Source organism: Magnolia sinica, chromosome 11 (genome assembly GCF_029962835.1).
Source record: "Magnolia sinica isolate HGM2019 chromosome 11, MsV1, whole genome shotgun sequence".
Taxonomy (NCBI): domain Eukaryota; kingdom Viridiplantae; phylum Streptophyta; class Magnoliopsida; order Magnoliales; family Magnoliaceae; genus Magnolia; species Magnolia sinica.
In genome coordinates, this window is record NC_080583.1 from 2,732,183 (window position 1) to 2,760,000 (window position 27,818).

General features: G+C 40.8%; 1 protein-coding gene across 2 annotated transcripts; it reads left to right on the forward strand.

Annotated features, from left to right (window-relative positions):
- The first annotated feature begins 11,031 nt into the window (after positions 1-11,031).
- On the forward strand, positions 11,032-24,000 carry LOC131218564 (probable E3 ubiquitin-protein ligase ARI2). Of its 2 annotated transcripts, none has more exons than XM_058213177.1 (7): positions 11,032-11,233; positions 16,142-16,174; positions 16,273-16,564; positions 17,822-18,302; positions 21,990-22,514; positions 22,588-22,778; positions 23,666-24,000. In XM_058213177.1, the coding sequence occupies exons 1-7, from the start codon at positions 11,126-11,128 to the stop codon at positions 23,668-23,670; spliced, it is 1,635 nt and encodes a 544-aa protein (XP_058069160.1). In that variant the 5' UTR covers positions 11,032-11,125; the 3' UTR covers positions 23,671-24,000. The 2 variants fall into 2 exon arrangements, with proteins under 2 accessions (XP_058069160.1, XP_058069159.1); XM_058213176.1 differs by having other exon boundaries at positions 23,671-24,000.
- Positions 24,001-27,818: the final 3,818 nt, after the last annotated feature.

The following is a 27,818-nucleotide window of genomic DNA, read 5'->3' on the forward strand; positions in this document are numbered from 1 at the left end:
CATGGGGTTGGTCGTCTCTCTTGAGTGTCTGTTTCAGCTCAATAGGCCATGATGATCTCGATGTTCTCTTCCATTTTGTTAAGCACACTAGTGCTCGTTTGAACTTTTTGTTAGACCCCTGCTAAGTGTACTACAGGCACATGTGCCCATGTGGCATGTGTTCGAGATCCAGTCTATACATCATATGGACTCCACCATGCATGCACCCTGTCTGGAAATCAATCCGCTCATCAAGTGAGCTGCACATGATCAGATGAAAGGGACGGTTAAAAAAAGTTGACTATGAGGCCAAATCCAACATACAGCATGCCCACCCAATTATCATATTAGCCTGATTTTTTGGTTAGGGAAACCTGGACCTGCACATGTGTGCAGTGCTAGCTGCGACTGAGACCGGGATTCTAACCCAACACCTCCCGAGGCCATCTCTCTTGGCCTTCACACTTCTCTTTTTGTTAGGCTGTATTTGGACATGCACATGAGTTGGATATCAAACACCAAGTTTAATAAGAATTAGAGTCCTTGAATTGCAGTTGCTTTTCTTTCAAATCCTATCTTAAACTAACATAATTGCAATTTTGGGGCCTAGTCCCTCAATATGAACTCTAAAGAAGTAATTATGATTTGGTTACTTCAGCTTCATTAGATTGATAATTTTGATTCAATTAGGTACTGCACCCAAACGCACCTCTAACATAGAAACTGCATTGAATAATTTTAACAGGACTTTCTTTTAGGCAGTGGTGGACGATTTTCTTGTAGGGATTCCTTTTAAAAAAAAAAAATTTATTATTTTTAAGATTAATGGAAATTTTATTGAAGGCCTGCAAGCTGAAACAACACGGAAAAAGAATACAAGGGAAAAAAAAAAATTTAAGAAAAAAGAGCCCGCCCAACAAGCACCCAACATTTAACAATTCACACAAAAGATGGTCCATTCCAAAACTAACAAAAAAAGAGTCAACAACCGCCTTGAGAGATTTTGAAGTGTTCTGAGAGAGCCTTTTGTTCCTTTCGCCCCATAATGCCCACCACGCAGCCGGCAGCACCATCAGCCACCTCTCCCTCCCATACTTCCCACTATAACCTCCATGCCACCCCCAAAGGTCTCTAACTGAGGCAGATATGACCCACTGCACTTCCAAATCAGATAGCGTGTGGTCCCACCCTTCTCAAGCAAAAGGGCAAAGGATAAAAAGATGATTGATAGATTCCTCATCATGACAACACATGCAATGCATATTCAGAATGACCATGGATCTTTTTTAAAGATTGTCTATTGTTAACACTTTTCGTCTGCCCACCAGCCATTTGAAGGCAGCCACTTTTGATGGCACTCCATAATACCGAAAGGGATTCCTTTATTATCCTTTTCAGCTTTGATCACTTTTGCTATGCCCATTAGGATAAGTGGAACTTTTAAGCTGGAACCCAAAGATATTGTATATCCTTCATGTTAATAGGTACCGGCGATGTTATTTTGACCATTGATGATTACTACCCATGAATAAAATTAGAATAAATAGTTTTGGATACATTTCCCAATTGACTAACATTGGACCCTCTCTCATCTAATGTAGTGAATAAGCAGTGGCATTGAAGATTATTATTTGATCTCTTGAAAGGTATAAATTTGAGGGGAACATGTTCAATGATTGGTGTTAATCGATTGGAATTCTTTTAGATGAAGAGAACATGCTCTATAAGTTGGAAATCGATACTGGTAAGAAAATTTAAGGTTGTGCAGGAGAAGTACAAGAATCAAAAGACGCATAAGAGAACTATTAGAAATCTCAACATTGTACTAGCGAAGTGTTAGAATTAAAAGAACATAAGAGAACTGCTAGGAATATCCTTCTTATTTCTATGCACAAAGAATTAATTCTTACATATGAAACAATAAATTTATTGGACGACTAAAAAATATGTCCTATTGGACATCAAAGTTAGAGGTTGCCAGATTGAATTTAATGCATATAGAATGTGAATTGAATGATCTATTAAAGATCATGTTATGAAAATGGAACGGATTATAATAAAAAAAAAATCTTTCAAATGTTCTTAAAGCATCTTTTTGTTAGGAATTTGAAATACCAAAAGCATTGCAAAAGGGCACTTCTCATATGGTTTTTGAGAGAGAGAGAGAGTTTACTCGCGGATTATGGTAATCCTTCTGAATCCGTTGATTGCGGATGTGTGATGACCTGCCAAAGTTCGGTGGGCCCCACTATGATGCGTGTGTTATATCCACACCATCCATCCATATTGCGTCATCTATTTTATGAAATGAGCCTAAGAATGAGGCAGATCCAAAGCTCAAGTGGACCACCACTGGGGATTGAACGCCTACGATTGAAAACTTCGTTGTGGTCCACAGCACTGTTGGATCAAGCTGATATTTATGTATTCCCTTCGTCCAGATCTGTGTGACCTTATGGATGGGTTGGATGGCAAATAAACGTTACGGTGGGTCCTAGGAAGGTTTCAACGGTGGGCGTCATTGGCCCCACTGCTTTCTGTGGTGCGGTCCACTTGAGCTATGGATCTTCCTATTTCTTGGGTCTTGCCCTAAAATGATATTGCAAAAATGATGGACGGTGTACATATAACCGCATATTGAAGAATTTACATCCACACGTGTATCTAAAAATGGCACGTGCTTTACATGCATATCATTTGTGAACGGCTCGTATTTCACATATAAACGCCACGTTTGGCATGTGCGGTAAGAAATCAAAATCATACAAAGGAGGCAAACCGTCTAATAAAGAGGTTTTGTAGAGTTCAGCATATGAAAGGGCTATAGCCGTTGGATTTGGTTCGTGTTCGGTTATCCAGACCATTGATTTGATGAGATATACGGTTGATGTTGGTTGCCTTGAAAATTTTCAAAAGTGAAAGGATCCTAAACGTCCAATCAAGGGCCCACAAAACTACTGTCCATAATCAAAGAAAATAAACTATTACAATCCGAGAGGGTTTTCTTGTATACGTAGTCTAAGATGAGACCGTCATATAAACGGCTTGGATTATCAAATCATGACTCATATCCAACGGCTATAGTGGCGCATCTTGTGACAAAAACTCGGATCGCTTTCTGGAGAGGGAAAAATGATACAATCGTAGCCCCCTTCGATTGGCTCCATTCACATAACGTCGAATGATTTTAACCATTGTGATTGGCCCAAACACAAAATGTCAAAGTCGATCAGAACCGTTAACCTTTTTGGCTTGATTGGGGATCGAATGTGGTGGGCCATAGGTGCGACTCTTTGCCATTCGCTCAGTTTATTGAAATTGACAGCTAAAACATATACCAGCAGCCTTACAATTCAGTTCGGAGAAGATGGTCTCTTTGCCAATGAATGCATCTGGATGTATTAGCCTTTGGATCTAGCCGGAGCTGTACACGAGCTGAACCGAGTCAAGCTTGGTTCAGCTCGGCCAGCAAGCTACTCCAGCTCAAGCTCAATTTGGCTCAATCCTCGAGCTTAATTGGCCAGCTCGACTTGGTTAGCAGTTCAAGCCAACTCAATCTAAGTTTGAGTTGAGCTTGAGCTCAATCTTTCAAGCCAAATTTGAGTTTAAGCCGCAAACTGAGTTCCAGTTTATATTTCAAGGTTTTTAATATATATATAAAATATATTATACTATATATAATATATAATTTATTTAAATATAAATAGTTATAAAATATTTATATTAAGTGAACCTGATTTGAATTGAATAAGTCAAGTTTGAGTCTATCTTGGACTTATTTCGTGCTCAAAAAATCAGTTCGACTTGACTCGAAATCAAGTCAAATCAAGCTTTTTAGAGTCAAGTCGAGTGAATTAATTGAGCCAATTCAATTGGTGTATATCTCTATATCTAAGGTCATCTTTCAATGATCCAAACCATTTATACAATGGGCCACACCTCCGGTGGGTATAGCTAAGATTTGGAAATTTCAATCCTCTCTTTCCATCTGAACATGAACGGTCTCTTAGAAAAGTTTATATCCGAGTTTTTCTTTTCTTTTCTTTTCTATTTTCGTGCAGTACCCCATCCATGATGAGGCAAATCATATAAATGATGGGAGCCATTGAAAGGACATGATCCATGGGCGAAACCCAGATCATTGTACCAGCGCGATGTATTCTAGTAAACCTCATATGGACCATTATAAAATTGACCAACGGCTCGTATTTTATGTGAAAGTATGGCCCACCTGATCATTGTTCCAGCCTAATTTCAAAGCCATATAAGGCACACGGTGGAACCCATCTGATGGAAAACACGTGCCTCTTACACGTGTAGTGTAGGAAGCGCGTGAGAGGAGTTATTTGATACTCCTGCACTATGATGATCATGGACTCGAATTCCTACGCATAGGATTGGCAGTCATTTTTTTTCCTATGGTGTGGCCCAACGTATTGATTTTATGCGATCGAACATGGTCATCAAGTGAGCTCATCATGATGATTGGATTTCCAAAGAGTCAGATTTAAACAATCATCAGGTGGGCCACCATAGAAAATAATGGACAGCCAACCGAGCCTTGTTATGGTTGGATTGGTCTGATTTTAAGATGTTTCATTTCTTGGGAACTGTTCATATGAAACAGTGCATATTTTGTAAGCATGAATAAGACAATCTCCATACGCAGATTTCAATGCCGAGCGTTGAATCCTGATTCGGCATGGCCCGCTTAAGTTTGGATGTTCCTGATATGACTAACATGATATGGCGAAAGGGATGTCAGAATGCATGTCTCATTCTCCTACACCTCCACACATTTGCCATCATGGAAGGCAGGTCTGAGATCTAATCCATCCATTAGAAAGGTACCTCTATATTGATGATCTAGCCTAAGAATTAGATTGATCCAAAGGTTAGGTGGGCCACAGTTTGAAAAACAAATGAACGGCTCTAAGACAATTGGCTGAATTTTCTAACACATACACCTGTTTCGAATATTGGGGCCCAGATTTTAAGTGGTCTAGATTAATTTCAGAGAAAGCATGATCAGACCAAACAGTAGATGGAGTAGATCTCGGACCTATATGCCATGATGGCACGTGTGGAGTGAACAACTCTACGCTCATCTACAATTAACGATCCTTCCAACAAGAAAGAGATCTTCGATTTTTACGAGTGCAATGTTGAAAACGACTGCACGCCTGAGGGAAATTTGAAAGTCTACTTGCTCACACGCATGAACATCTCGCACGTGTATAGGATCGTTCCCGGTTGTTAGGCCATCCTCACCGTGCAGATATCTAAAACCTGGAAGATTTCTGGTGGGACATACACCTGGGTAGGATTTGAACCGCTCATTTATTTATCTCAACCGTTAATTTATTCTGCACACTTGAGGGCCTCCTGATGATCATGACGGTATGAACACTGTTGGGTCAGAGCTGATGATTACACATGCTTGATCCAAACCGTTGATGTTATGGGCCGGTCCATGCACGAGATTTCCGCGTAAAAGACGCGAATCTCCTTCAACGTCTTGTGGGGGGGACGTGGATGGCCTGCAGCGGCCGGCTGCCAGGAATTCTGCAGCACTGAGTTCTGTGGAGCCCACCGTGATGTATATTTTGTATCCATTCCATCCACACGTTTCTATTGATTATTTTAGGTCACGAACCCAAAAATGAGGTAGATCCTACACTCAAGTGGACCACACAACTGGAAACAGCAGGGACTGAACGTCCACCATTAAGAACTTGATACTTGTGTTTTCACGGTAGGCCCTAGGAAGTTTTCAACGGTGGGGGTCGTTATTCCCATTGTTTCCTGTGGTGTGGCCCACTTGAGCTTTGGATATGCCTTATTTTTAGGCACACGAGGCTTTACAATGAGCTGAAAAAATGGATGTACGCTTGGATAAAACACATACATTAGGGTGTGTAGCGGTGCACATGGAACCGGTAAACCGGACCGGAACCGGACCGGAAGTGACCAAAAATCACGTGATGGTCTGGTTATGAATTGAAGTGCAACGGTTCGAGTTCTTGTTCCAAAAATCAAAATTAAAACCAAAGAAACAATTAGTTCAATTCATTCTCTAAAATAAAAAATAAAAAAATTTCATAGTCTCTTGATTCTCTTCACACTGTCCCTGCTCTCTCTCTCTCTCTCTCTCTCTCTCACCTGGAATTGAACACGTTTTTACGGTCGGGTTCCCATTCAATTCTAGGATGCAAATGGTTCGGTTCCAGTTTCAATTTTCTTAGAACCATTATGAACAGTTCGGTTCTGGTTTCACCCCAGGACCAACCTGTGTACACCCCTGCTATGGTGAGCCCCATTGGGTAGAGTGCTTGAGGCAATCTAAGTCTCTAGGAGGGAGTCTATGCAACAAAATTATCTGTGAGGGCCCACCATGATGAGTGTATGACATCCATTTTGATTTCGTCCATATAGCCAGCTCATGTTAGGGGCAAGTGCCAAAAATTAGGCAGATGGTAACTCGAGTGGGTCACGCCACAGGAAACGGCGGGATGCAAATCGCAGAAGCACATGATCGAAACCTTCCTGGTGTCCGCCATCATGTTTATATGCCATTAAACTTGTTCATAATGTGAGTCTCACCATGATGAAGAGAATACACAAATATAAGCCTGATTGAAAAATTAGTTGGAACCCAAGAAGGTTTCAATGTTGGGCATTCCATCCCTACTGTTCCTAGTGGTTGGCCTACTTGAGTGTTGGATCTACCTGATTTTTGGGCTTATGTTCTAGAGTGAGTTGCGCTGCTGATGGACGGACTGGATGCCGCAAGAAATCACGATAGGCTCGTTGGAGCATTTTGTTTGGAAAACCACACGTACGGACGCAGATTTCCTACCAAAGCCTTTAGCCGAAAGTTTCTACACTGGGATGCTAGGTGGGGCCTACAGTAATGATTGTATATACTCTGTCTATCCATTCTCAGAGCTCATTTTAAGACTTGAGACCAAAAATTAGACAGTCCAAAATTCAAGTAGGCCAAAAGAGAGGGAAAATTGAAAAAAGAGTTTCCTACCATTAAAACCTTACTGGGCTCCACCTTTATGTTTTTATGCCATCCAAACTGTTTATAAGGTCATTAACACTGGTATGAAGTCACACACACACACACACACACACACACACACACACACACACACACACATTTGGCCTAATATGAAACTTTTGTAACCTTACAAATGTTTCAACGGTGATCACTGAATCCCCACTATTTCCTCTTGTATGGCCCCTTGAGTTTTGGATATACTTCATTTTTAGTCGCATATCCTAGCTCGTAAAACAAATGAACGGGATATATTTCTTACAAATATCAAGGTAAGCCCCACTTAGCATCCCAATAAGGCTTGGGAGGAAATCACATGGATTTTTATCACAACACCATCGTGGAGCGATATTATCTTAAGATGACTTTATTCATGACATGAGATTTTTTATTTTATTTTAGACGTAACTACCTTTCTACACCACCTGCTGCATCGTACGACTTTGCTTGCTCAAAAAAAGGATTGTGGGACCCATGAAAACAATGCTTAGGCTCATTACTTGGCTAATTTGATACATTCGTTTGATACAAGACATGCATGGACATTGAAGGGTGTTGATTTCATCTTCATCCGAGACCTCTGTGGCCCCGAATAGAGATAACGATGACCTTTCTCTCTTAAATTGTTTATTTTGGTGTGGTACATCCTAGATGCTACTTCCCCGATTCTTGGGTTTGTTCCCTCAAATTATTTTCCCAACCTAATCGTTGGAGGAGATTTCAATGGAGATGCACGGTGAGCCTTGCAATATCAATCCGTAAGCCATATATGTGGGGCATACCCACGTTTCAACCCATTTTAGGGTTTTTAAATATTTGTTTTTGGGAGAGAGGAGATCACCACCATGACCACTGAGAGAGAGAGAGAGAGAGAGAGAGAGAGAGAGAGAGAGAGAGAGAGAGGACCACCACCACCACCACTAAAGCTCGAGAGAGGCGGGGCCGCCGCCACCACCACTAAAGCTCGAGAGAGAGGGGGGGGGGGGGGCTACCACCACCACCAAATCGAGAGAGAGGGGACCATCACCATCACTAAATCTAAAGAGAGAGAGAGAACACCACCATTGAAGTGCACATGGATGTGCATGTGCATGTGGGGAAATAGTAGGTAAAGGTAAGAATACGCAGAGGGATCTACAATGCATGTGGAAGTGGAACTGCACGTAAATGTGTATATGCATATGGAAGTGAATTTTGATGTGTATGTGGCTGTGGAAGAGGTGGGGTGGGGGTGGATCCCCCTTGGGTAGTTTGGATCTCAATTGGTGGGGTGGATCCCCCTGAGCACTGTGGATTGCCATTGTGAATCGCCCCTGGTGAGATCCAAACTACTCAAGTTACTTAATTTAATTAGTTGTTTTAGTTATAGATGTATGACCTATATTGTTTAATTAAGTTTGGAAATTAGTAGTTGTCCTCCTTTATTTTATATGTACATAGCCTTGTGGGATTGAGTATTTACTGATGCATTAATGATAATATATAAATTATAGCTCACGTGTTTAGAATTTGAATATTGAGTAGTCCTATTCGAGTACTCAAATCTTGGGGTGTGACAGGTAGGCCACACCAAGTGTAGCAATCAACGCCCTCTACGCCCTCTGATGTCTAGTAACGATAATAAATGGATGAATGAATGAGATGGTTATGCCCATTTATGCCATAGGGGGATGCACAAACCAATATTTGACAAATATTTCTCTGAGATCCAAGGTAAGAAGAGTAAAAGAAGAAACTGCAATGAAAGAAATGCCTTATGCGGCAAGGCCCACCTTTGAAATTCGTTTGGTCTTATATGAGGCTCACTGGACTGTTGTAGAGCAAATCCAACTCGTCTATATCTAAGGGGTTTTAATTTAATGTCCATAACTTAAAATAAAAAAATAAAAATAAAAATAAAGAGTACAAAAATCATTATGGATGGATAACATTGGATGAAACAATTGAGAATTAACTCACAACACTTATGCAGTTGTGGACTACTTAGAGACTTTACGGGAACTAGAAAATTCAATTTTATGATTTTACAATGGTCCAAAGAAAGTGAACGAATGGACCCACAATGTTTTTTTTCATGGGTCGCACCGTTCCTCTTTGGAAGCTTCTGTTACAAAGGAGGCCGAGGATGCAGCAAGTGGTGTAGGAAGGTAGTTTCATATGAAAAAAAAAGGCCCAAAATCTGCTAGGAGCAAAAATATTCCCTTAATAGTAATGGAGCCATTTTAGGCCTAATGTCATTTCATATAGCTATTATGATAAAAATAAAAATCAAAAAAAATATTCCTACTGGCGGGGCCCACTTTGATGTATTTACTTAAATCCATGCCATTCATCCAATTTTAAAGCTCATTTTAGACCATAAGAAAAAAGAAAAAGAAAAAAAAGAAGCAGATCTAAATCTTAGGCGGACCACATCACATGATCAATTTTATAGTGTGATTCCTAAATCTAGGTTTTTGTGACCTTATGAACACGTTGGATGGAAAATAAACATTAAGGTGGCCCCCATGAAAATTTTAATGGTGAGTATTCCATTAGAAAAAATTAACACAATAGACAGTCTGTACTATGACTTTTTTTTTGCCGCTTGAAAAGTATATTACCGTTTCGAATTTTTTGGGCACGAAGTTTAGATTTCTAACGAAAATACTTATGGTAAAGCGGCTGAAAAAGATAAGAGTATTTTCGTCTCTCTGAATTTTTCAACACAAATATAAGCCTACTTTGATAATTAAGATTTTTTCGAGTTGAATGAAAAACCGTCGAACACAGTACGTTGGGTCTTTGCTAAAAAACGTATGCGGTGTGGTCTACCAGGTACTTGGATCTACTTCAGTTTTGGGATCGTGCTCTAAAATGAGCTGTCAGAACGGACGGACGTCATATTCGGATCTACTTCAGTTTTGGGATCGTGCTCAAAAATGAGCTGTCAAATCAGAACGACGGTGTGGATGTAAGGAAAATACATCGTAGTGGCCCCCGTCCCGCTTACGGTGGTACGGGTAGAAGTGGGACCCATGTGATATATTCACGACATCTGACCCGTTCATCAGATGGGTCACCTCAATTGTTACGCCCACCGCTAAAAAATCAGCCCTAACAGTTCTTGGGTGGCCTGCAGAACTGGGTACAAGCTGAAAGGCAAGGGCCGCCGTTGATTTACGCGTGGGGCCAACCATACTGCGTATGCGGAAATGAAACGGTCGTAACCTTCATTTGCCACGTATGAAGGATCACGACAACAACCACACAGTTCTGAAACTCAGGTCGACTCCGGTGAAAATCAAGGGCGAGCGTTCTCTCTCACCTTGTTTCCTGCATTGTTTCTCACAAGAGTTCGGATCTTGCTGATTTTTAAGTCCAAATAGTAAAATGAGAGAAGGCATCTGATGTACGGGTTGGATTTGATACACGTATCATGTGGTCTCCAAGTGAGAACGTGGATTGAGTACTGAGTCACTCGGTACGCTATAGTGTACTGAGTAAACTCTGTAGGGCCCACCATGATGTATGCATCTTATCCACGCCGTTCATCAGTTTTTCCAGATGTTTTTAGGTATTTTCCTGAAATGTACGCATATAAAAAGCTCAATTGGACCACACCAAATGAAACAGTGGGAATAGAACGCCTACCCTGGAAAACTTCCTGGGGGACATAGAAGTTTTGGGTCAAGCTGATATTTGTGTTTTCCATTCATCCATGTATCTGTGACCTTATGAACAGGATGGATGATAGATAAACATCACTGTGGGGCCTAGGAATGTTTCAACGGTGGATGTCATTATCTCCACTGTTTACTGTGGTGTGGTCCAATTGAGCTTTGGGTATACTTCAATTTTGGGGTCACACCATAAAATAAGCTGTGAAAATGGATGGACGGTGTGGATAAGACACATACGTCACGGTGGGCTCCACAGAGGTACGCAATCTGCGTTCACTTGAGAGAACTGCAGAGAAGGGAATTCCTATTTATTGCATTTCGTAGTGGAAACGATCTGGTTTTCTTCGTTCGATTCTCTCTCTAAACCTCTCCTTTTCTTCTCATCTCTCAGCAATCTTAGTTCTTCCGATTCTTCTCTCTGATGACGAGCGAGGAAGAGGATTGCTACTATTCGGACTACTCGGATCATGACTCTCTGCAAGGGATCGAGGACGCCGTCGAGGACGATGTCCAAACGCATTCTATCCAGGTTAGGAATCCAAATCCCTTCGGATCGCGATCCATTTCAATTTCGAAATATGTTCTTGGGTTCTTTCGTTTTTTTAGGTATTGTTGTGATTTCATCTTTTTCTTCTGTTCGGGAGAGGTTATCGTAATCAATGGTTAATTGCAAGCATCGTTTTTTTTTTTTTATTAATTTTTTATTCTTCAATTTTGTTTATTGCCTAGTTTTTGGCCCATGGTACAGTGGGGCCCACATGTTCAATGGCTCGGATAATTCCCGCACTAGTAGCTTCTTCGCCCGGTGGGGTTCACATGCGAAGTATGTTATTGGGTTATTTCATTTTTTAAGGTTTTCTGGTGAGTTTCTGTTTTTCTTGTGTTCCGGGAAGATTTTCGTCTTCCGTCGATCAATGTTTGATATGATCGGATTTTTTGTTTTAAAATTCGTCGATTAGTTAATGGCCTGGTTTTTATTCCAGATGGTGGGGTACGGTGGGGCCCACCTGTTCGATGGCTTGGATCACGGCCCCCCTTGGCCCACTTGCTGAGATGATGCGATGATCTGAGCTGGCTATATTCTCTTTACTACCATAAATAAGCTATTATCCAGTAATCACTCTTCGTTGATTATCCTAACCTTTTGATATTTAGAGTTGAATGCCAATCATTGAAAAATTCCTTTTTTTTTATTTTTTATTTTTCTAGTTTCATACACAAACACAATCATTCGTTCAGATTAGGTTTATTACCCAATATTATAGAGTCCACAACATGGCAGGTTCCGATAATTGGACCACTCAGCACCTGGACCTTAGTGCTCAGAGGTACATGATGGAACCTGAGTCATGACAGAGGCAAAATGAACTCTTCCCACAGATGCATGCGTGTAGAGAATTGCATAAAGATTGGATTTTTAGTGGAAGATGTTAAGACTGGACCGCAGCCTGACGGAGAAGCCCTTTGACAAATGGACATCCACACATGGAGAAATGAAGAACAGGAGAAGGGAGGAGATCTGTAAGTGTGGTGTTATGAATCCGCACAACAGCTACACACCCAATACACAGAGGAAGAACCTTCTCCTTGCAATAGCAATAATTTTATTTCTTCAAAAACTGAATCCTACAGATGTTTTCTCTTAACCATTGAGAATTTATTGCTTAAAATAGCAAACAATGGAAAACCAGAAGAAAAGATTAAAAATCCTTGCTAAGATCATCCTTGAAGGATTCCAATGGGCTTGGAGCAATCTTTATCTCCTCTAAACACGTGGCATGTGGTCCCGCATGGAGAAAATCAAAGATGGGGAGCCCAACACATGTACTTGGATGAAGGGAGGAGATGTTTTGGCAAAAAACATAGTGGGCCCAAGTTTGTTGGAGTAAAAGAACATCTTCTGTCCATTTGGACTCTCTGGACAAAATGACCAGAGATGTCCTTCTGGTGGAGGAAATTCCTCCAACAATCTGGTCCCTTTGTTGGCTTTTCCTTTGCTCAATTCGGCCCATGTATGCATGGGGTATGATATCTACATCAAGAATTAAACTGAAATTTGGGTCTGTGTGGAAAATCTTTATTTATACAGGATTTAAATAGCTGTCTCGGAGTACGAATTGCCAAGGGACTGAAACCGGTACACCTCATGCCATATCAGTCCGCATCGGTCACTTTCAGTCCATTTGTGCTGTGTTTATTTTGGGGCATCTGCTGTTTGAAGGATGAGTGTAGCTTAAATGAGGATGTTGAGATAGATGGTTGGCAAGATGACGAAGGATAGAATAAAAAATGAATGCATTCGAGGAACTTAAGAGTATCACCAATAGGTAATAAGATGAGGGAAGTAAACTTAAATGGTTTGGTTATGTGCAACAAAGGCCAAGAATTTTATTGGTTAGGAGTGAGTTGGTAGTTGGTACAAGTTGAAGCCTCTGAAAGTGCAAACGGAAGGCCCAAAAGGACGTAGGTGGATGTAATATGAAAGACATAAATGACCTATGGTCTAACTGAAATTATGGCCCTTGAGCCTTGATAGAGTGGAATGGAAGAGTAGGAATCATTTAGGGCCTGTTTGGTTTTCTAATTTCCTATGAAATGCAAAGTAAATGAGTCATCATTTTCTTTTCTAAGTGTTTGTTTAAACATGAATTATGGCTCGTAAATTGAGAGTCAAATACACTTGTAAAGGAAGTGGGTAAAGTAAATTATAATCATTAAAATTTCACATTATAAAACTACCATTTTTACACTGATTTGTGGGTGAAACAAACAATGTGGCAAAATCATCATTATAGTCAAATGTAAGTAATGTGACCACACAATTACAAGGTTAAATAGTCGTTACCCATTTACCGCTATTCACCATTGTAATTTGAAAACCAACAGGCCCTTAGTGGACCCTAATTAGTTATGATGAGGCTTAGATAATGATGATGCTATTCAAAGTTTTGAACTATATGTTCTTTTTGGCATTTCCCCAAATTCTAACAAGGTACAAGTTAGATACAGTTTGAGTATAATTATGATAATCAAAGGTGATGATCAAAAGAGTTTGAGTTTAATATGATTTCCCTATGTACTCTAGCCTATAAAAAGGCTCATATGTCCTGTGTCGAGAAGAAACCCGAGCCCATCTTGATTAAAGAAAAAAAGGCTTTACCTTCCAAAAACAAGGTTTATTATTATTATGTTGTTTACAACTCATAGGAACTTCTCCAAATCCATTTGCAAGGAGTTGAATATCTACACACAAACCTTGAACCACTGATTCAATTGCACCCCTTACTACACGTGCAAATTCCACACGTGCATAAGAAGAGGCCTAGATGATGTAGGCCCATGGCCCACTGTAGGGCCCAATATATGCTCATTTTGTGTTGTTTGTTGCAACATTTGGGTCAATTGGGTCGCACCACCAGATGGGGTCCCACTTAATCACAAGTGGCAGTAGTTCCTAATTTGAGTAGTTCTTCATATGCATGGTTTTAGTTTAGTTTACAAGATTCATAATGTGAGTCTTTCCTTATTTGTTTTCTCTAGCATCTTAGAAGGTCGCCTTATCCCAACTAATTGGGGTCGGCTACATGAATCCTATTTTGCCATCCCACTCATCGAGGACCATATGCTTAGTTAAACAACAGGCCATCAAGTCTTTTCTTACTGCCTCCATTGACGTCCTTTTGGGCCTCCCTTGCCCTTTCTAGAGCCTTCAACTCTCTCTCTCTCTCTCTCTCTCTCTCTCTCTCTCTCTCAATTTTTTTTTTTTTTTTGGCTTATGAGAAATCTTATTATTTCTTGTTACATTGTTTGGAAATTCTAGTTTCCTTAAGAGAGAACTATGTAACTACTCTATAAATATGGCTCATAGCCATATATACATGAATACACTGAGATATAGGGCCTGTTTGGGTTGGAGATTTCCTCAGTAATGTAATGAAAAAGTGCCACCATTACGATTTAACCACCACAAAACCAAACATAGGAATTGTCAGTCAAATGCCGGTGTTTTCAAGAGATAGGTAAAGGAATTTGTAACTCATTGCGCTTTTCAATTGCATTGCCGTGGAAATCTCGAATCCAAACAGGCACATTAGTGTATGAATTTGTTGATTTGACATCAATGGAAAAGTGCCACTTACGATTTTACCGCCAATAACCAAATACAACAATCCTCAGTCAAATGCAGATGTTTTTAGGACAAGGAATTTGTGGTCATTGTACTTTTCCATTACATTACTGTGGTCATTCTTAATCCAAACATACCCTTAATGAAATTCATAAGAGCTTTGTTTTCTAAATGGTAGAAGTTTTGGGGATGGGAGGATTTTGTGAACTCTAGTGCAATGCAACACTTGAGGGCTTTGGAGCATTGTGGTTGAAATCTCTTTTGATTCTAAGTTTCTTCCTGCATATGAAATATGAATTTTCTGTCTGGTGAATGTATGTTGAAATTCTCTATTATGTGACTTCTTGCTTTTGCAATTAGTCTCAGTTCTTTTGATGCAAGTTTGTATTAAACACCCACACAATGTGCGGATCCAGTTCATCTGGAATACAAACATTCTGTCAAAGCAACACAGAGACTTCCAAGGTGTGCTGTAATGGCCGTTGCAGAAAAAAGAAAGAGTGACCCTAATGGCCCCATAATGGTCCATTAGGGGGGCTGATACAGTTTTCCTTTTTAAAAAAAGTGCCCTAATGACCATTATGGTCCGTATCATGACGATAACAGTAGTGGCCGGTCACTGTCACCATTACAGAAGACCTTGGAGACCACATACAAACAGAAAACAAGGTAAGAGCCTTCAGTAATGTTAGAAAAAGAAGAAGTGAATTTCCATGACAGATCTGGAAGCTCAAAGGTAGAAATGTTTGCCTGAGAATAGTACTTCTATCAAATAATAACACCTGCTTCTCTTTATTATGGGGAGTTTCCAACTTCTATAAGACCATCCAGCTTGCTAAAACTCCACTAAATTGGACGGCACAAAACTGTGTCTAACATGGTGCTTTCTGAATACAAACACGTAAGACTATAGGTCTTTAACTCCTACCCAATTGAGACATTTTCAATAGAAACACCTTAAAATATTTTGATATTTTAAAGACTTACAGGGTTTGGAAATAGCAGTTCGAAATGCATATTTCCAATATATTTGTGTTTAAAATGGGTACATTTGAAATTCTTTCTCAGTTCTACAGTAACCTTTCTTATGATGGGGTTGTATTGCTTTCAAGTGATTTCATTTGAAGTAATTGGAAATACTTTGTTAAACATGGTCAGTTTGATTGAACTAATCTTGGAATGTTGTTGATAATGGAAGGTTCTGGATCTTGTTTGACAAGTAATGTATAAATTGCATCAAATTCAGTGCCTAGATTTCTCTTTCTATTTCGCGGAATTGACTTTGCTTAATTACTCGCTTGGAATTCACAGGTAGTCACAAAAGAATCGCTTTTGGAAGCGCAGGTGATAGCTCCTTTTGTGTGCTCTTGGCTCTTTTTGACTTCATCACTAGGCTCTGAGTTGAGCTTAATGTGCTTAATTCCAATCCGAATTCTGTGCAGAGGGAAGATTTGCGTAGGGTGATGGACATGCTAAAACTGAGCGAACGACATGCACGCACTCTGCTTATTCATCACCGTTGGAACTTTGAGAGGTTGTCAACAGAACTTGTAGAGAAGGGAAGGGATAGCTTATTTGCTGAAGCAGGCGTAACTATAGCGGAGTGCAAGAAACGTGCCTTGCCATTGTCATATTCACGGTCACGGTCTTTAGTAAAATGCAACATCTGTATTGAAGACGTTTCTCCACATGCGGTTACAACAATGGATTGCGGCCACTGCTTTTGCAATGATTGTAAGCATTCTCCTTCACCATATCTTCTATGGTTTTGTTGCAAAAATACACAAAATAAAGTTCTTTCTTGTTACTGTTACTCCTATAAATTAAGGGGCTAGGCTAGATTTTTGTGCTAAACACTTCTTTTCACTACATTTATCATCAACTTGCTTTTTCATAGATGTGGCTAATTTACTGTCAATGTTGTCAAATCGCATATGCAATCAGCATATGTTGTTTGCATATGCAATTGCATAATCGCATATGCCATCGCAATTTTTTTAGAAAAATAAAAAATTGAAAAAAGGGAAAAATTGAAAAAATTGAAATTTTAAAAAAAAAAAATTAGGGAAAACTTGCCTAATTGGTGGTATACATGATTGGATTGGGTTGTTTTACTTATTTCATTGTAGTTTGTGTGTTTCATTAAGTTATATATTTAATTACTTATATTATATTTTCATAAATTTTAACAAAACAATCAACAAGCTACATTAAGAGAGAATTAATTATTAAAAACTTTGAACATAGAAATTTTATTGATAAATGGATAACTTGAAACAAGTTATAAATTACAACTTACAACTTAATTTACAAATACAATTGAGAAAAACCAAGCACAACTTACAAAATATAAAAAATAAACATACTTGAAATATTTGTAGAGCGATTAAAGTAAGAGAGAAAGAGTGAGAGATTTAGAGCTTTGGAGTAAAGAATAGTGAAAATGGAGGGGATATTAGTGCAGTGTGCAATCACATATTGGTCGCATATAAAAGTAGGCTATGACATACTTGTCAGGATCACATATGCCATGATTGCATATGTGATTTAATCCACGGTATGCGCATATGCGATCGCATTTGACAAACAATGTGTACTGTACAGGATCTGTACCAGTCATCAAGTTGGCCATACCTTGGATGGGCCGTATGCCAAAAATGACATTGTTTGGCAATCCTAAGTTCCTTACAACTCTATTGGAGGAACTTCAGTGATGAAATTAGACGGTTAAAAGAAAAAAGTTGACCAAAGCTCACTAGACCAGCCATTCTCTCCTAAAATTCTCCAAATCCAAAATTTGAAACTTGTCTCATTAGTGTGAATTTTGGGTTGTGGCCAGTCCAAGGTAGGACCTACTTGATGATCATTTTGCATCCTGTAAATCTTTGTCACGTGTGAAAGTGGGTCACCGATGAAGTGAATGAAAGAGAAAACTTCCTATTTTTTTTCCCTCTAAATTAGGGGCTTATTTGGATGTTTCTCTATGCACAGGCTGGACTGAACATTTTATTGTTCAGATAAATGACGGGCAAAGCAAGCACATTAGATGCATGGAGCACAAGTGCAATGCTATTTGTGATGAAGCTGTTGTAAGAAATCTCGTCAATGCGAAGTATCCTGATATTGCTGAGCGTTTCGATCGTCATCTCCTAGAGTCATACATCGTGGACAACAACAAGGTTAAATGGTGTCCCAGTGTCCCACATTGCGGCAACGCGATACGGGTAGAGGGCGATTCTTATTGTGAGGTGGAATGCACGTGCGGGCTGCAGTTCTGTTTCAATTGCTCATTGGAAGCACACTCCCCTTGTTCATGTCAGATGTGGGAGCTTTGGGCCAAGAAATGCCAGGACGAGTCGGAAACAGTCAACTGGATTACTGTTAAGACAAAGCCCTGCCCCAAGTGTTTCAAGAATGTTGAAAAGAATGGTGGCTGCAACCTTGTTACCTGTATTTGTAAACAGGTATTTTGGTGAGTCTTTCTCTATCATACTCTATATTGCAATGATTGAAGTTTATGCGGGTTATGTATGTAGTGTAGATCAAAATACATTAGCCCGGTACTTCTCTCAAACTAATTTCTTATATATGATTCTCATGTTGTCAGTGATCTTGAACACAAACATGTGTTGTTGCCAGCTGTGGATGTGGTTTATTGGATAGAGCACTTCACGAGGCTTGATATACTTACCTGCATAGACTCTTTTTTTTTTAAAAGGTAAATGAATTTCTTAGGAAAAGCTAGAAAATAGAACAACACAAAATGGGAACAAACCGAAAACAAAAAGAATGAAAGAGGAAGAAAAACAAAAACCAAAGAACTGAAAACTAAGATGCATCAAGCCAACCCCAAGGCTGGAGACCCAAGCCTAGGCTACGGAGCCCAATCCCTAAACAAACTCAAAACTCTACTAAAGACCCCATCCGAGGTAACCTGATGATTCCTAAAGATCCAGTTGTTTCTTTTGAGCCAGATTGCATATAGGATCGCCAATAGACTTAGTCTCCATCTTTTCCTACCAAGCCTACCACCGTCACCATCATGCCAGGTATGGAATAGATATTCAATGGATGAGGACATCACCCCACACACACCTACGTGATCCAACAAGCTAGACCGGATTTTCCACGCAAAGGGGCTGTAGAGGAACAAATGATCCATGGATTTGGCATCTTGCAAGCACAACAGACAAAAATTGATGAGAGGCAACCCTCTCTTTCGAAGGTTGTCCAAGTTAAGAATATGATTTTCGACCATAAGCCATGCAAATGCCAGAACCTTGGGGGAGCCCCGTAGAACCACATTGCATCCAAGGGGCTACTTAAAGCCGGGGAGGGAGAAGCTAGTCTTGTATAACAATGGCATCAAAAAGGCTCTTGATGCAGATAAGCCCCAATACAAGGAATCTTCCAACTCAGGAGAAGGGACAAAGCCCTGCAAACAAGACAAAACGACTGTAAGGTCTTCGATTTTGGAATCGCAAAGGTTGCGCTGAAATGGGGGAATCCAAACCCCATTCGCTCCGCCACTCGAGAAACAAGCTCGCACTAAAATTCCAATGTCAGGACAGAGCAGTAAGCGAGGGAAAGTCTGAACTTAGGGGAGACTTCCCACACCATTTATCAACCCAAAACCTGATTGATTCCCTTGCCCAAAATGAAACTCAGGTTGTTTAGCACTCTCGGGGCAACTCTAGCGAGCTCTTTCCAAATGGAGGAATGGTAGAGAGTCGAAGTTTCAGTCCATCTCACAGTTGAATCATCCCCACATTTGGCCACAGCTATCAATCTCTAAAGATTATCCTGCTCATTGTTAAATTTCCCAATCCATTTACCGAGCACAACCTTGTTCACCCAATCCAGTCTCTTAATACTTGCTCCTTCTGAAAAAGGGGGGTAGACCTCATTCCACTTAAGGAGAGGGAATTTGTGGTATGAGGATCCTCCTTGCCACAGAAATTCCCTATGGAGTTTATCCATGTGCTGAATGACAGATTTTGGGCATTGGAAAAGTGGCATATAGTAAATGGATTGGATGAAGACACCTTAATCAAGTTAATCTTGCCACCCAACGGTAGAAGCTTGCTTTTCCAGGTGGAAAGCTTTCTTTCCATTCATTCCAGAATGTTGTCCACGAGGGAAAGGGGAGGCTTCCCCATATAGAGAAGGAGACCTAGGTACATAGTGGAAAGGGAGCCCACTCCACACCCGAACAACCTAGCTGGACGAAGGGTTTCTTCATGTGGGAGATCGATTCCAAACAATTTACTTTTGGACATATTCATTTTGAGACCTAAAACCAGTTGAAACCCAACCATAAATTCATTAGCTTCACAGAAGATGAGGGTATCATCTGCAAATTGGAGGTGGTTGATAGGACCAAGGAAATTATCTACCTTAAAGCCTCTATAGAGGCCAACCTCTTAACATCTCAAGAGCATTTGGCTAAGGGCCTCCGAGATGATGATGAATAAGAAAGGAGACGGAGGGTCTCCCTGCCTGAGGCTGCAAGAGGCTTTGAAGAAACCAAAATGAGATCTATTAAGTAGGATTGAGAATCTCACTGAAGAGAGGCAAGACCGAATCTAGGCCCTCCATTTTCCCCCAAATCTACTGCGGGGGCATTTTCACACTGGGCTCGAGTGGGGTGGCCCGTGGGATGCAGGGGCACACTCGGGGTGGGCAGCCCGTGTGAGATGGAACCCATGTGATGTGGGGCCCACAAAGGGGGGTTTGACCGAGGACCTAACCCGTGGGATGTGGGGCCTGGATTATGAGATAAAGGGATTGATTCACCAGGAGTTTCAACACCGGGTTAAGGGTTCGAGTACCCACAGGTGGTGTAATTCCACTACGGTGTGAGTGTGTGCGTGCGTAAAAAAATTTTTATTTTTTATTTTTTAAAAAAGGGTTGATTCACCACGCTTTATCAGTTCGAGCTTTTAGAGCAAGTGGTTAGTTGTACTGTGTCAAAGTGGTATCAAAGCAGGAGGTTCCTCATCGAGGGTGATTAATGCAGAGGCATTTTCACATTGGGCTCGAGTGGGGTGGCTTGTGGAATGCAGGGGCACACTCGGGGTGGGGTGGCCTGTGGGATGCAGGGGCACACTCGGGGTGGGTGGTTCATGTGAAGCAGATGGCTCATGTGAGGTGAGCCCCACCTTAAAGGGATTGATTCGCCACGCTTTATCAGTTTGAACTTTTAGAGCAAGTGGTTAGCCGTTCTGCGTCAAAATCCCATCCTAATCATCATGTAATCTAAAAAAACCACATGACATGATCATAAGCCTTTTCCAGATCAAGCTTACAAAGAACCCTAGGATTGCTTGATCTGTTACAAGAATCTAGACATTCGTGAGCAATAAACACACTATCAACAATCTGTCTACCTGAAATGAATGCACTTTGGAATTGGGAAATGAGCTTCAATAGGGCTGGTTCCAGTCTTTGACTTGAAATTTGAAAATCTATAATTTTGCATGATCTTTGCTAAGCCCACATGTGTGCACAAGTCATCTAATGCAACAGTGGCAGACACACAATATCCAACCCTTCCATCTGAAGGGTACCACTATGAAGATTCCCCATCCTAAGAATTAGGTCTAGCCACTAGTCTGGTGGGCCAAAATTAACTGAAAAAATATATGGTTGTGAAAAAGTTGACTGAAGTTCTCTAACCCATCCACTTATTTCTAATATGATGGTGCACTACTGGTCGGACCAACTTTTTCTTCTGCCAGTTGCATGTAGGCAGTGATGTGCACATGATGGATGGCTTGGCTTGGATATCTCACCTGTGTGCCACAGTGGCATGCACATTAGCTGATGTGTACACACATGTGGGCTTAGCAAAGCTCTATTTGCACTATCTCATAATAAAATATTTAAAAAATAGAAATAGAAATTAAAAGGTCAGAGAAATTACAAAAAAAAAACCTGTTTTTTTTTTTTAAAAAAATAATTAAATCCAGATGTCAGTTTGTGATGGGAGCTGGAAATGAACTCCTTAAAATCATGTCCTCGATATATCATCCCTCCACTGTGACATATATGTAGGGTTATTCCTGTAATTTGATCACGTGCTCTTTCTGGTCTCCCAACTGTTACTTGCAGACGGAAATTAAAGCTGGTCTTTTAAACTCTCACCTTCTCAATGCAGTTGGCTGTGTGGCGGCGCCAGTGGCAGAGAACACTTTTGTGGTCGTGACAAACAAGTAACGTCTGTAAAAGCTGCACGTGCACAGCGGGACCTTCATCGATACATGCACTACTACAACAGGTACAAAGCTCATACAGATTCCCTCAAGCTCGAAAGCAAGCTTAAGGCAACTATACAGGACAGGATATACTTCTCTGAAAGTAAGGAGTCGGGGCTCAGAGACCATAGTTGGGCGATGAAAGGACTCCACAGACTCTTCAGATCGAGGCGCATTCTTTCCTATTCATACCCATTTGCATTCTACATGTTTGGGGAGGATCACTTCACTGATGAAATGACTAGGGAGGAACTGGAATTGAAACAGAACCTTTTTGAGAACCAGCAGGAGCAGCTGGAAGTAAATGTAGAGAGGCTTTCTATGTCGATAGAGCAACCATTTGATGAGTTACCGAAGGATAAGGTATGGGAGGTAAGGATGCAAATCATCAATCTCACCACCCTCATTGACAAGCTCTGCAAGAAAATGTAAGTCAGCCGTCATGAACTCTTTTGGATTTGCAAAGGTTGGTACCACGTATCAACCCAATTTCCTTTGCAGGTATGAGTGCATTGACAATGATCTATTGGGTGCCCTTCCACGGATGCTGAACATTGCTCCATACAAATCCATGGGTGTTGAGAGAGCATCGGAACTTTCAGTTTCATTGGATTCTAATCCAAGCTCAATGAGTATGGAAGCATGTAATTCAGATAGTTATCTGCAGCAGGATTCCCCTGCAAATAAGGCTGGTATGAACTCTTCTCCACAACTAAATCCCCCCTTGGGGCCTGTTTAGATCTGGGCAAAGTTGTGTCATTTACAAGCACGCAGGAGAAAAGTACATGTCCATCATTTGTGAACCTCCCCATGCATGGGAAGCTAGGCATGTTTGGACTAGTATCCAGGGCATTGTGACTGTTAAAGCATGGATTGATTTTCTCTACTAAAGAGATGAAACTTTCTCAACAACACTTTATGGTTTCAGTGCACAAGAGGAACATTCTTATCCGTACATGTGTGACATGTTCCAATATGCCACTTATGCAACCATCCAAATTCAAACACTCCACATGTTCATGTGTGCCACCATCAATCTTACAAGCATTGAAGAGGTGGCATGTGTCAATATGCACATGTATGTGTTAATGTGCCACTATCCATATTTTACTCCTCACATGTGCCACAATCCATCCTTTCTGTTTGATGGGGGGACAAAGAACGAACAGTTAGTCACAATCATTTATCCATGAACAAACTAATCCCGACAACATGTCCATGGATAGCCTGCCTCGTGACACAACTTGGCCTGAATCCAGACAACCTCTAGTGTTTTTAATAATCAAAACAAACTGCCAGTACTATGCTCTATAACTTGTCCACCACGTGTGGCATACATTCAATGCCTATCCGGGCTGTCCAAACCAAGAGGCTGATTGTGGATGGAGCACATCCCTGAATTCAAACTGATTAGATGATCTTGTCCATCCCGTTTCACCATTGAATTTGGACAGCCGGACATTCGGATATCTTGCCTGGCTGTCAATTTCTCCCAATTTCTCCACAGTTAAACAATGCCTTATTGTTGTTGTTGTTGTTGTTGTAAGACTGATGAGTACTTTTCTCCATGCTTGATTAGTTTAGCTGGAAGAATATTGAAGAATTAAGACCCACATTGCCTCTGACAGAGACTGATGTGGGCGAGCGATTCATAGGAGCATCTTAGTTTGATAGCCTGTTGGGGATGCCGTTTTCCATCTTAATCCGCCCTGGGAGGTGGCCAAAGAGAGCCGAATCCGTCTGTCAAATTCAGCATCTTCAACTGTACAGTTTAGATTAAACGACTGCACTGCGATTATGAGTTTCTTCGTACTTAAGTTATTTTTTAATAATTATGGCCTGTGAAAAAGAGTATTCCGTGGTGTTGTTGGATTCTCTTTTATACTTTGCTCTGTAAATGCCTCCTTTCAGTTCTCTCTGCACTGTCTATTTTATCTGTACATATTCTCTAATCCGTTTCTGAGTTCAATCTCATGAACTCCATTGTGGATAGTTTAGTTAGGCTGGTTGTCGATGATTTCTCACTGTATGGGTCCCTTGATGGGCCATCACCTAATGCTCAATTCAGATGAGAAACGTACCAGGTGATGGCACGAGTAGCTGCAATGCCTGCATGCAGGTGTCCCATAATTTGTAGTTTTGGCATGATTTGTCATCTAGTCTGTGAACTTAGGTGGGTCCCACCTCTTATCGTCCTGGCGTAAGCTTCTATCTAGTCTGCTCATCCAGCTGGCCAGGTACAAAATAATATGGTGAACGGTTTAGGAAAAAAGTAGACTATACTAACTTGAGTAGAATGATAATCATCTAGCATTGATCTAAATTTCCAAACTATTACTGCTATACATTTTAGGTTTTTAGTTTGTGCTAGTGGGACCCATAATTCAGTGGTCCATTGCATTGATGGGACTGTCCCATACACCTAAAACTCCAAGATTGAATGATCCTAGCCATTTAATATCTGGCCAGTTTTTAGGTCGAAGCGCACTGGTCGCTCTATTGACTGCCTAGATGGGTGAGTTTGAGATCTTTGCATTTGGGAAATTTTGGTTCATGGACCATTCGCACAGGGGCCCATAGAATCATCAGTTTGGATGGCTGAACCTGGACGTCACTAAGATGGGCTTCAAGAAATGGAGTTGTGATGCATCAGAGCTTGAATGTAATCTCTGTTGGGCCCATGGTTGGGAGATCCTAACCGTTCTCTCCATCTTGATTCTGATCTGGATAATTTTTACAGCATCTCCTATCTGTTGTGGGGTCTATTTGGTAACCAATTATTGAATAATAGGTATGGCTCCAATTGGGACCTGCCCATCAGGACCTGGCCTGAACAGTTCGAAATTGGGCTGAAGCAAACCCTAGGCCCGGCCCTTTGATAGCTCTAATCATGGGCCCCACTTGCAGGACCAAGGTCTATCCTAGCCTAGCCTGGGAAGTGAAATGAAGGCCAGCTCATTTTACGGCGAGTGTATCTTAGGTGGGCCACACCACAGGAAACTGTAGAGTGAATCCTTCCCGGTGGCAACCATGATGTTTATATGCCATCAGACCCGTTCAAAATGTGAGTCCCACCATGATGAAGAGAATATGCAAATATAAGCCTGATCTAAAAATTAGGTGGAACGCAAGAAGGTTTCAATGTTCGGCATTCGATCCCTACCGTTTCCAGTGGTGGGTCCACTTGAGTTTTGAATCTGCCTGATTTTCGGGCTCAGGTCCCAACGTGAGCTGGTGCTGCTGATGGACGGAGTGGATGTCCCACAGAAATCACGGTGGGGCCGTCAGAGCCTTTTATTTCCAAAACAAGTGAAGGGGATGCGCTCCGATGATACCAGTACGGTGGTACCGGGCAGAGGTGGGATCCACCTGATATGGAAATCGGATTGTGTACTGAGTAAACTCAGATGGGTCCACCGAGAATGCATGTAGTTTATCCAATCCGTTCGTCAGTTGTTTCAGCTAATTTTAGGCGTTGAGCCAAAAAGCGAAGCATATCCAAAGTTTAAGTGGACCATACCACATGAAACAGTGGGAATAATGATTTCGATCGTTGAAACCTTTCAACGTGCCCGCAGTGATCTTTATTTGTCATCCAACATGTTCATAAGATCAAAAATACCTAGATGAAGGGGATAAAAAATAAAAATACAAGCTTGATCTAAAACTTTTGTGGACACCAATAAATTTTCAACGGTAGACACTCAATTCACACAATTTCCAGTAGTGTGGTCCACTTGATCTTTAAATATACTTCATTTTTGGGATGAAGATCTAAAATTAACTTTTAAAATGGATGGATGGGGCGGATAAAATACATAAATCACAGTGGATCCTATAATGGGATCTAGGATTTCCCGTGAAAGCTTCCTAGAAGTTTTGTGGTGTTGAAACTCCCGAGAGTAGGACCCCATTGTAAATGACCTTATAAAAGGTCTGGATAGCATATAAACATTAAGATGGATCTCAGAAAAGTTTCAATCGTAGAAATTTCTTTTCCAAATTTTTCATCCCGTGTGACCCACTTGAGTTTTTTATCCACCTCCATCTCTGTTGCACGTCTAAAGTGAGGTCGAAAAACCGATGGATGAAATGGATTTGTCAAATACATCCTCATTCGGTATTCCTGCACGATGCGCAAGGCTTTGGCAGGAAATCCGCGTGCCAGGTACAAGTTGAAAGGGAAAGCGTATTGGCTGGTCACCCAATCGGACATTATGGGGCCCACCGTGATGTATGTGTTTTATCCATGCCGTTCATATTTTTTCCAGATCATTTTACAGCAGGATGAAAAAAAAATTAAGCAGATTCAAATTTCAAGTGAACCACACCACAGGAAACAGTGTTGATTGAATGCTCACCTTTTAAAACTTACTGGGGCCGCGAAAAGTTTTGAACCAAGATGATATTTGTGTTTTCGCTTCATCCAGCTATGTGTGACCCTATCAACCCTTTTTTTTTTTTTTATCCATTTAGTTTGTTAGTACACACCCATGTGTGTGTACACACAACTCCGTGTTAGCCACCTCCGCTAGGGATTGATACCAAGACCTCAGGTGTTGAAACGAGGTATCTCCACCCGGTCTGCCAGTTGAGCTGTAGATTTAGGTGTGACCCTATCAATAGGTTGGATGGCACCTAAACATTAGGGTGGGCCCTAAGAATTTTTTTCCTTCCACTTGAGCTCCGAATCTACTCCAATTATGGGCTCAAGCTCTAAAATGAGTTGAAAAAATGAATGAATGGTGTGGATACAAGCACATGCAACCATATGGCCCCATAGTACCCAAATTCGCGTCCGTTGAAAGGAAAGCGGATTGGCCGGTGGACCTCACACTAGCTATATAGCTGACGGATTGACAACAGTAAGTTATGTGAGTTTGATCATGAGATATGTGTTATATCCAAACCATCCAACCATTTTACAAGCTACGCTTAAGGCTTGAGATGAAAAATAAGACAGTTCTAACTGTCAAGTGGACCACACTGAAAAAAGCAGCAGGAACCCTTTTTGGGGTAACAAAAGTCTTGGATCAATATGAAAATTGTGTTTTCCTCTTCATTCAAGTCTCTTTGACCAAACAGATTGGATGGAAAATAAATGTTATGGTGGGCCCTAAAAATTGCTTAATAGTAAAAATCATTATCTCCGCTGCTATTTGTAGTGTGGTCCAGATGATTTTTGGATATGATTAATTTTTTGGGTAATGCTTTAAAATAATCTCTAAAAATAGATAAAGCAGTTTAGATATAATAAATACATCACTGTGGGGCCCATTGACTTTGATCTCCTTTGAACCATTCGTATAACTAAAACCGGAGGAGACACATACCTACAGCTGTATAGCTGGTGTGTGGTACACGAGCCAATTAGGCGGGACGAGGATTGCAGCCTACCCCCGCCCAGATGGTAATCCGTCTGGGTAGGGCTCTGTGAGGCCCACTATAATGTAAGTGTTTTATCCATGCTGTTAATCGTTTTTGGCAAATCATTTTAAATTATAAGACAAGAAATTAAGTAGTTTCACATCTGCAGTGGACCACACCAAAGGAAGCTGCATTGATAATGACACTCACTGTTGAAACCATTCTAAGGGCCACCGTGATGTTTTTTTACCATACAACCTATTCATAAGGTCATGTAGACGTGGATGAAGCCAAAAAACAAATATCAGCTTGACTCAAAATTTCTCCAGCTCCTAAGAAGTTTTTAATGGTGGACGTTCAATCCC

Bases quoted from the DNA above. Each gene is read 5' to 3' on its own strand.
- LOC131218564 (XM_058213176.1), top strand. From the start codon at position 11,126: ATGACGAGCGAGGAAGAGGATTGCTACTATTCGGACTACTCGGATCAT. The intron at 11,234-16,141 runs GTTAGGAATCCA...TGGAATTCACAG, and splicing joins TCCAAACGCATTCTATCCAG to GTAGTCACAAAAGAATCGCT. The intron at 16,565-17,821 runs GTAAGCATTCTC...CTCTATGCACAG, and splicing joins CCACTGCTTTTGCAATGATT to GCTGGACTGAACATTTTATT.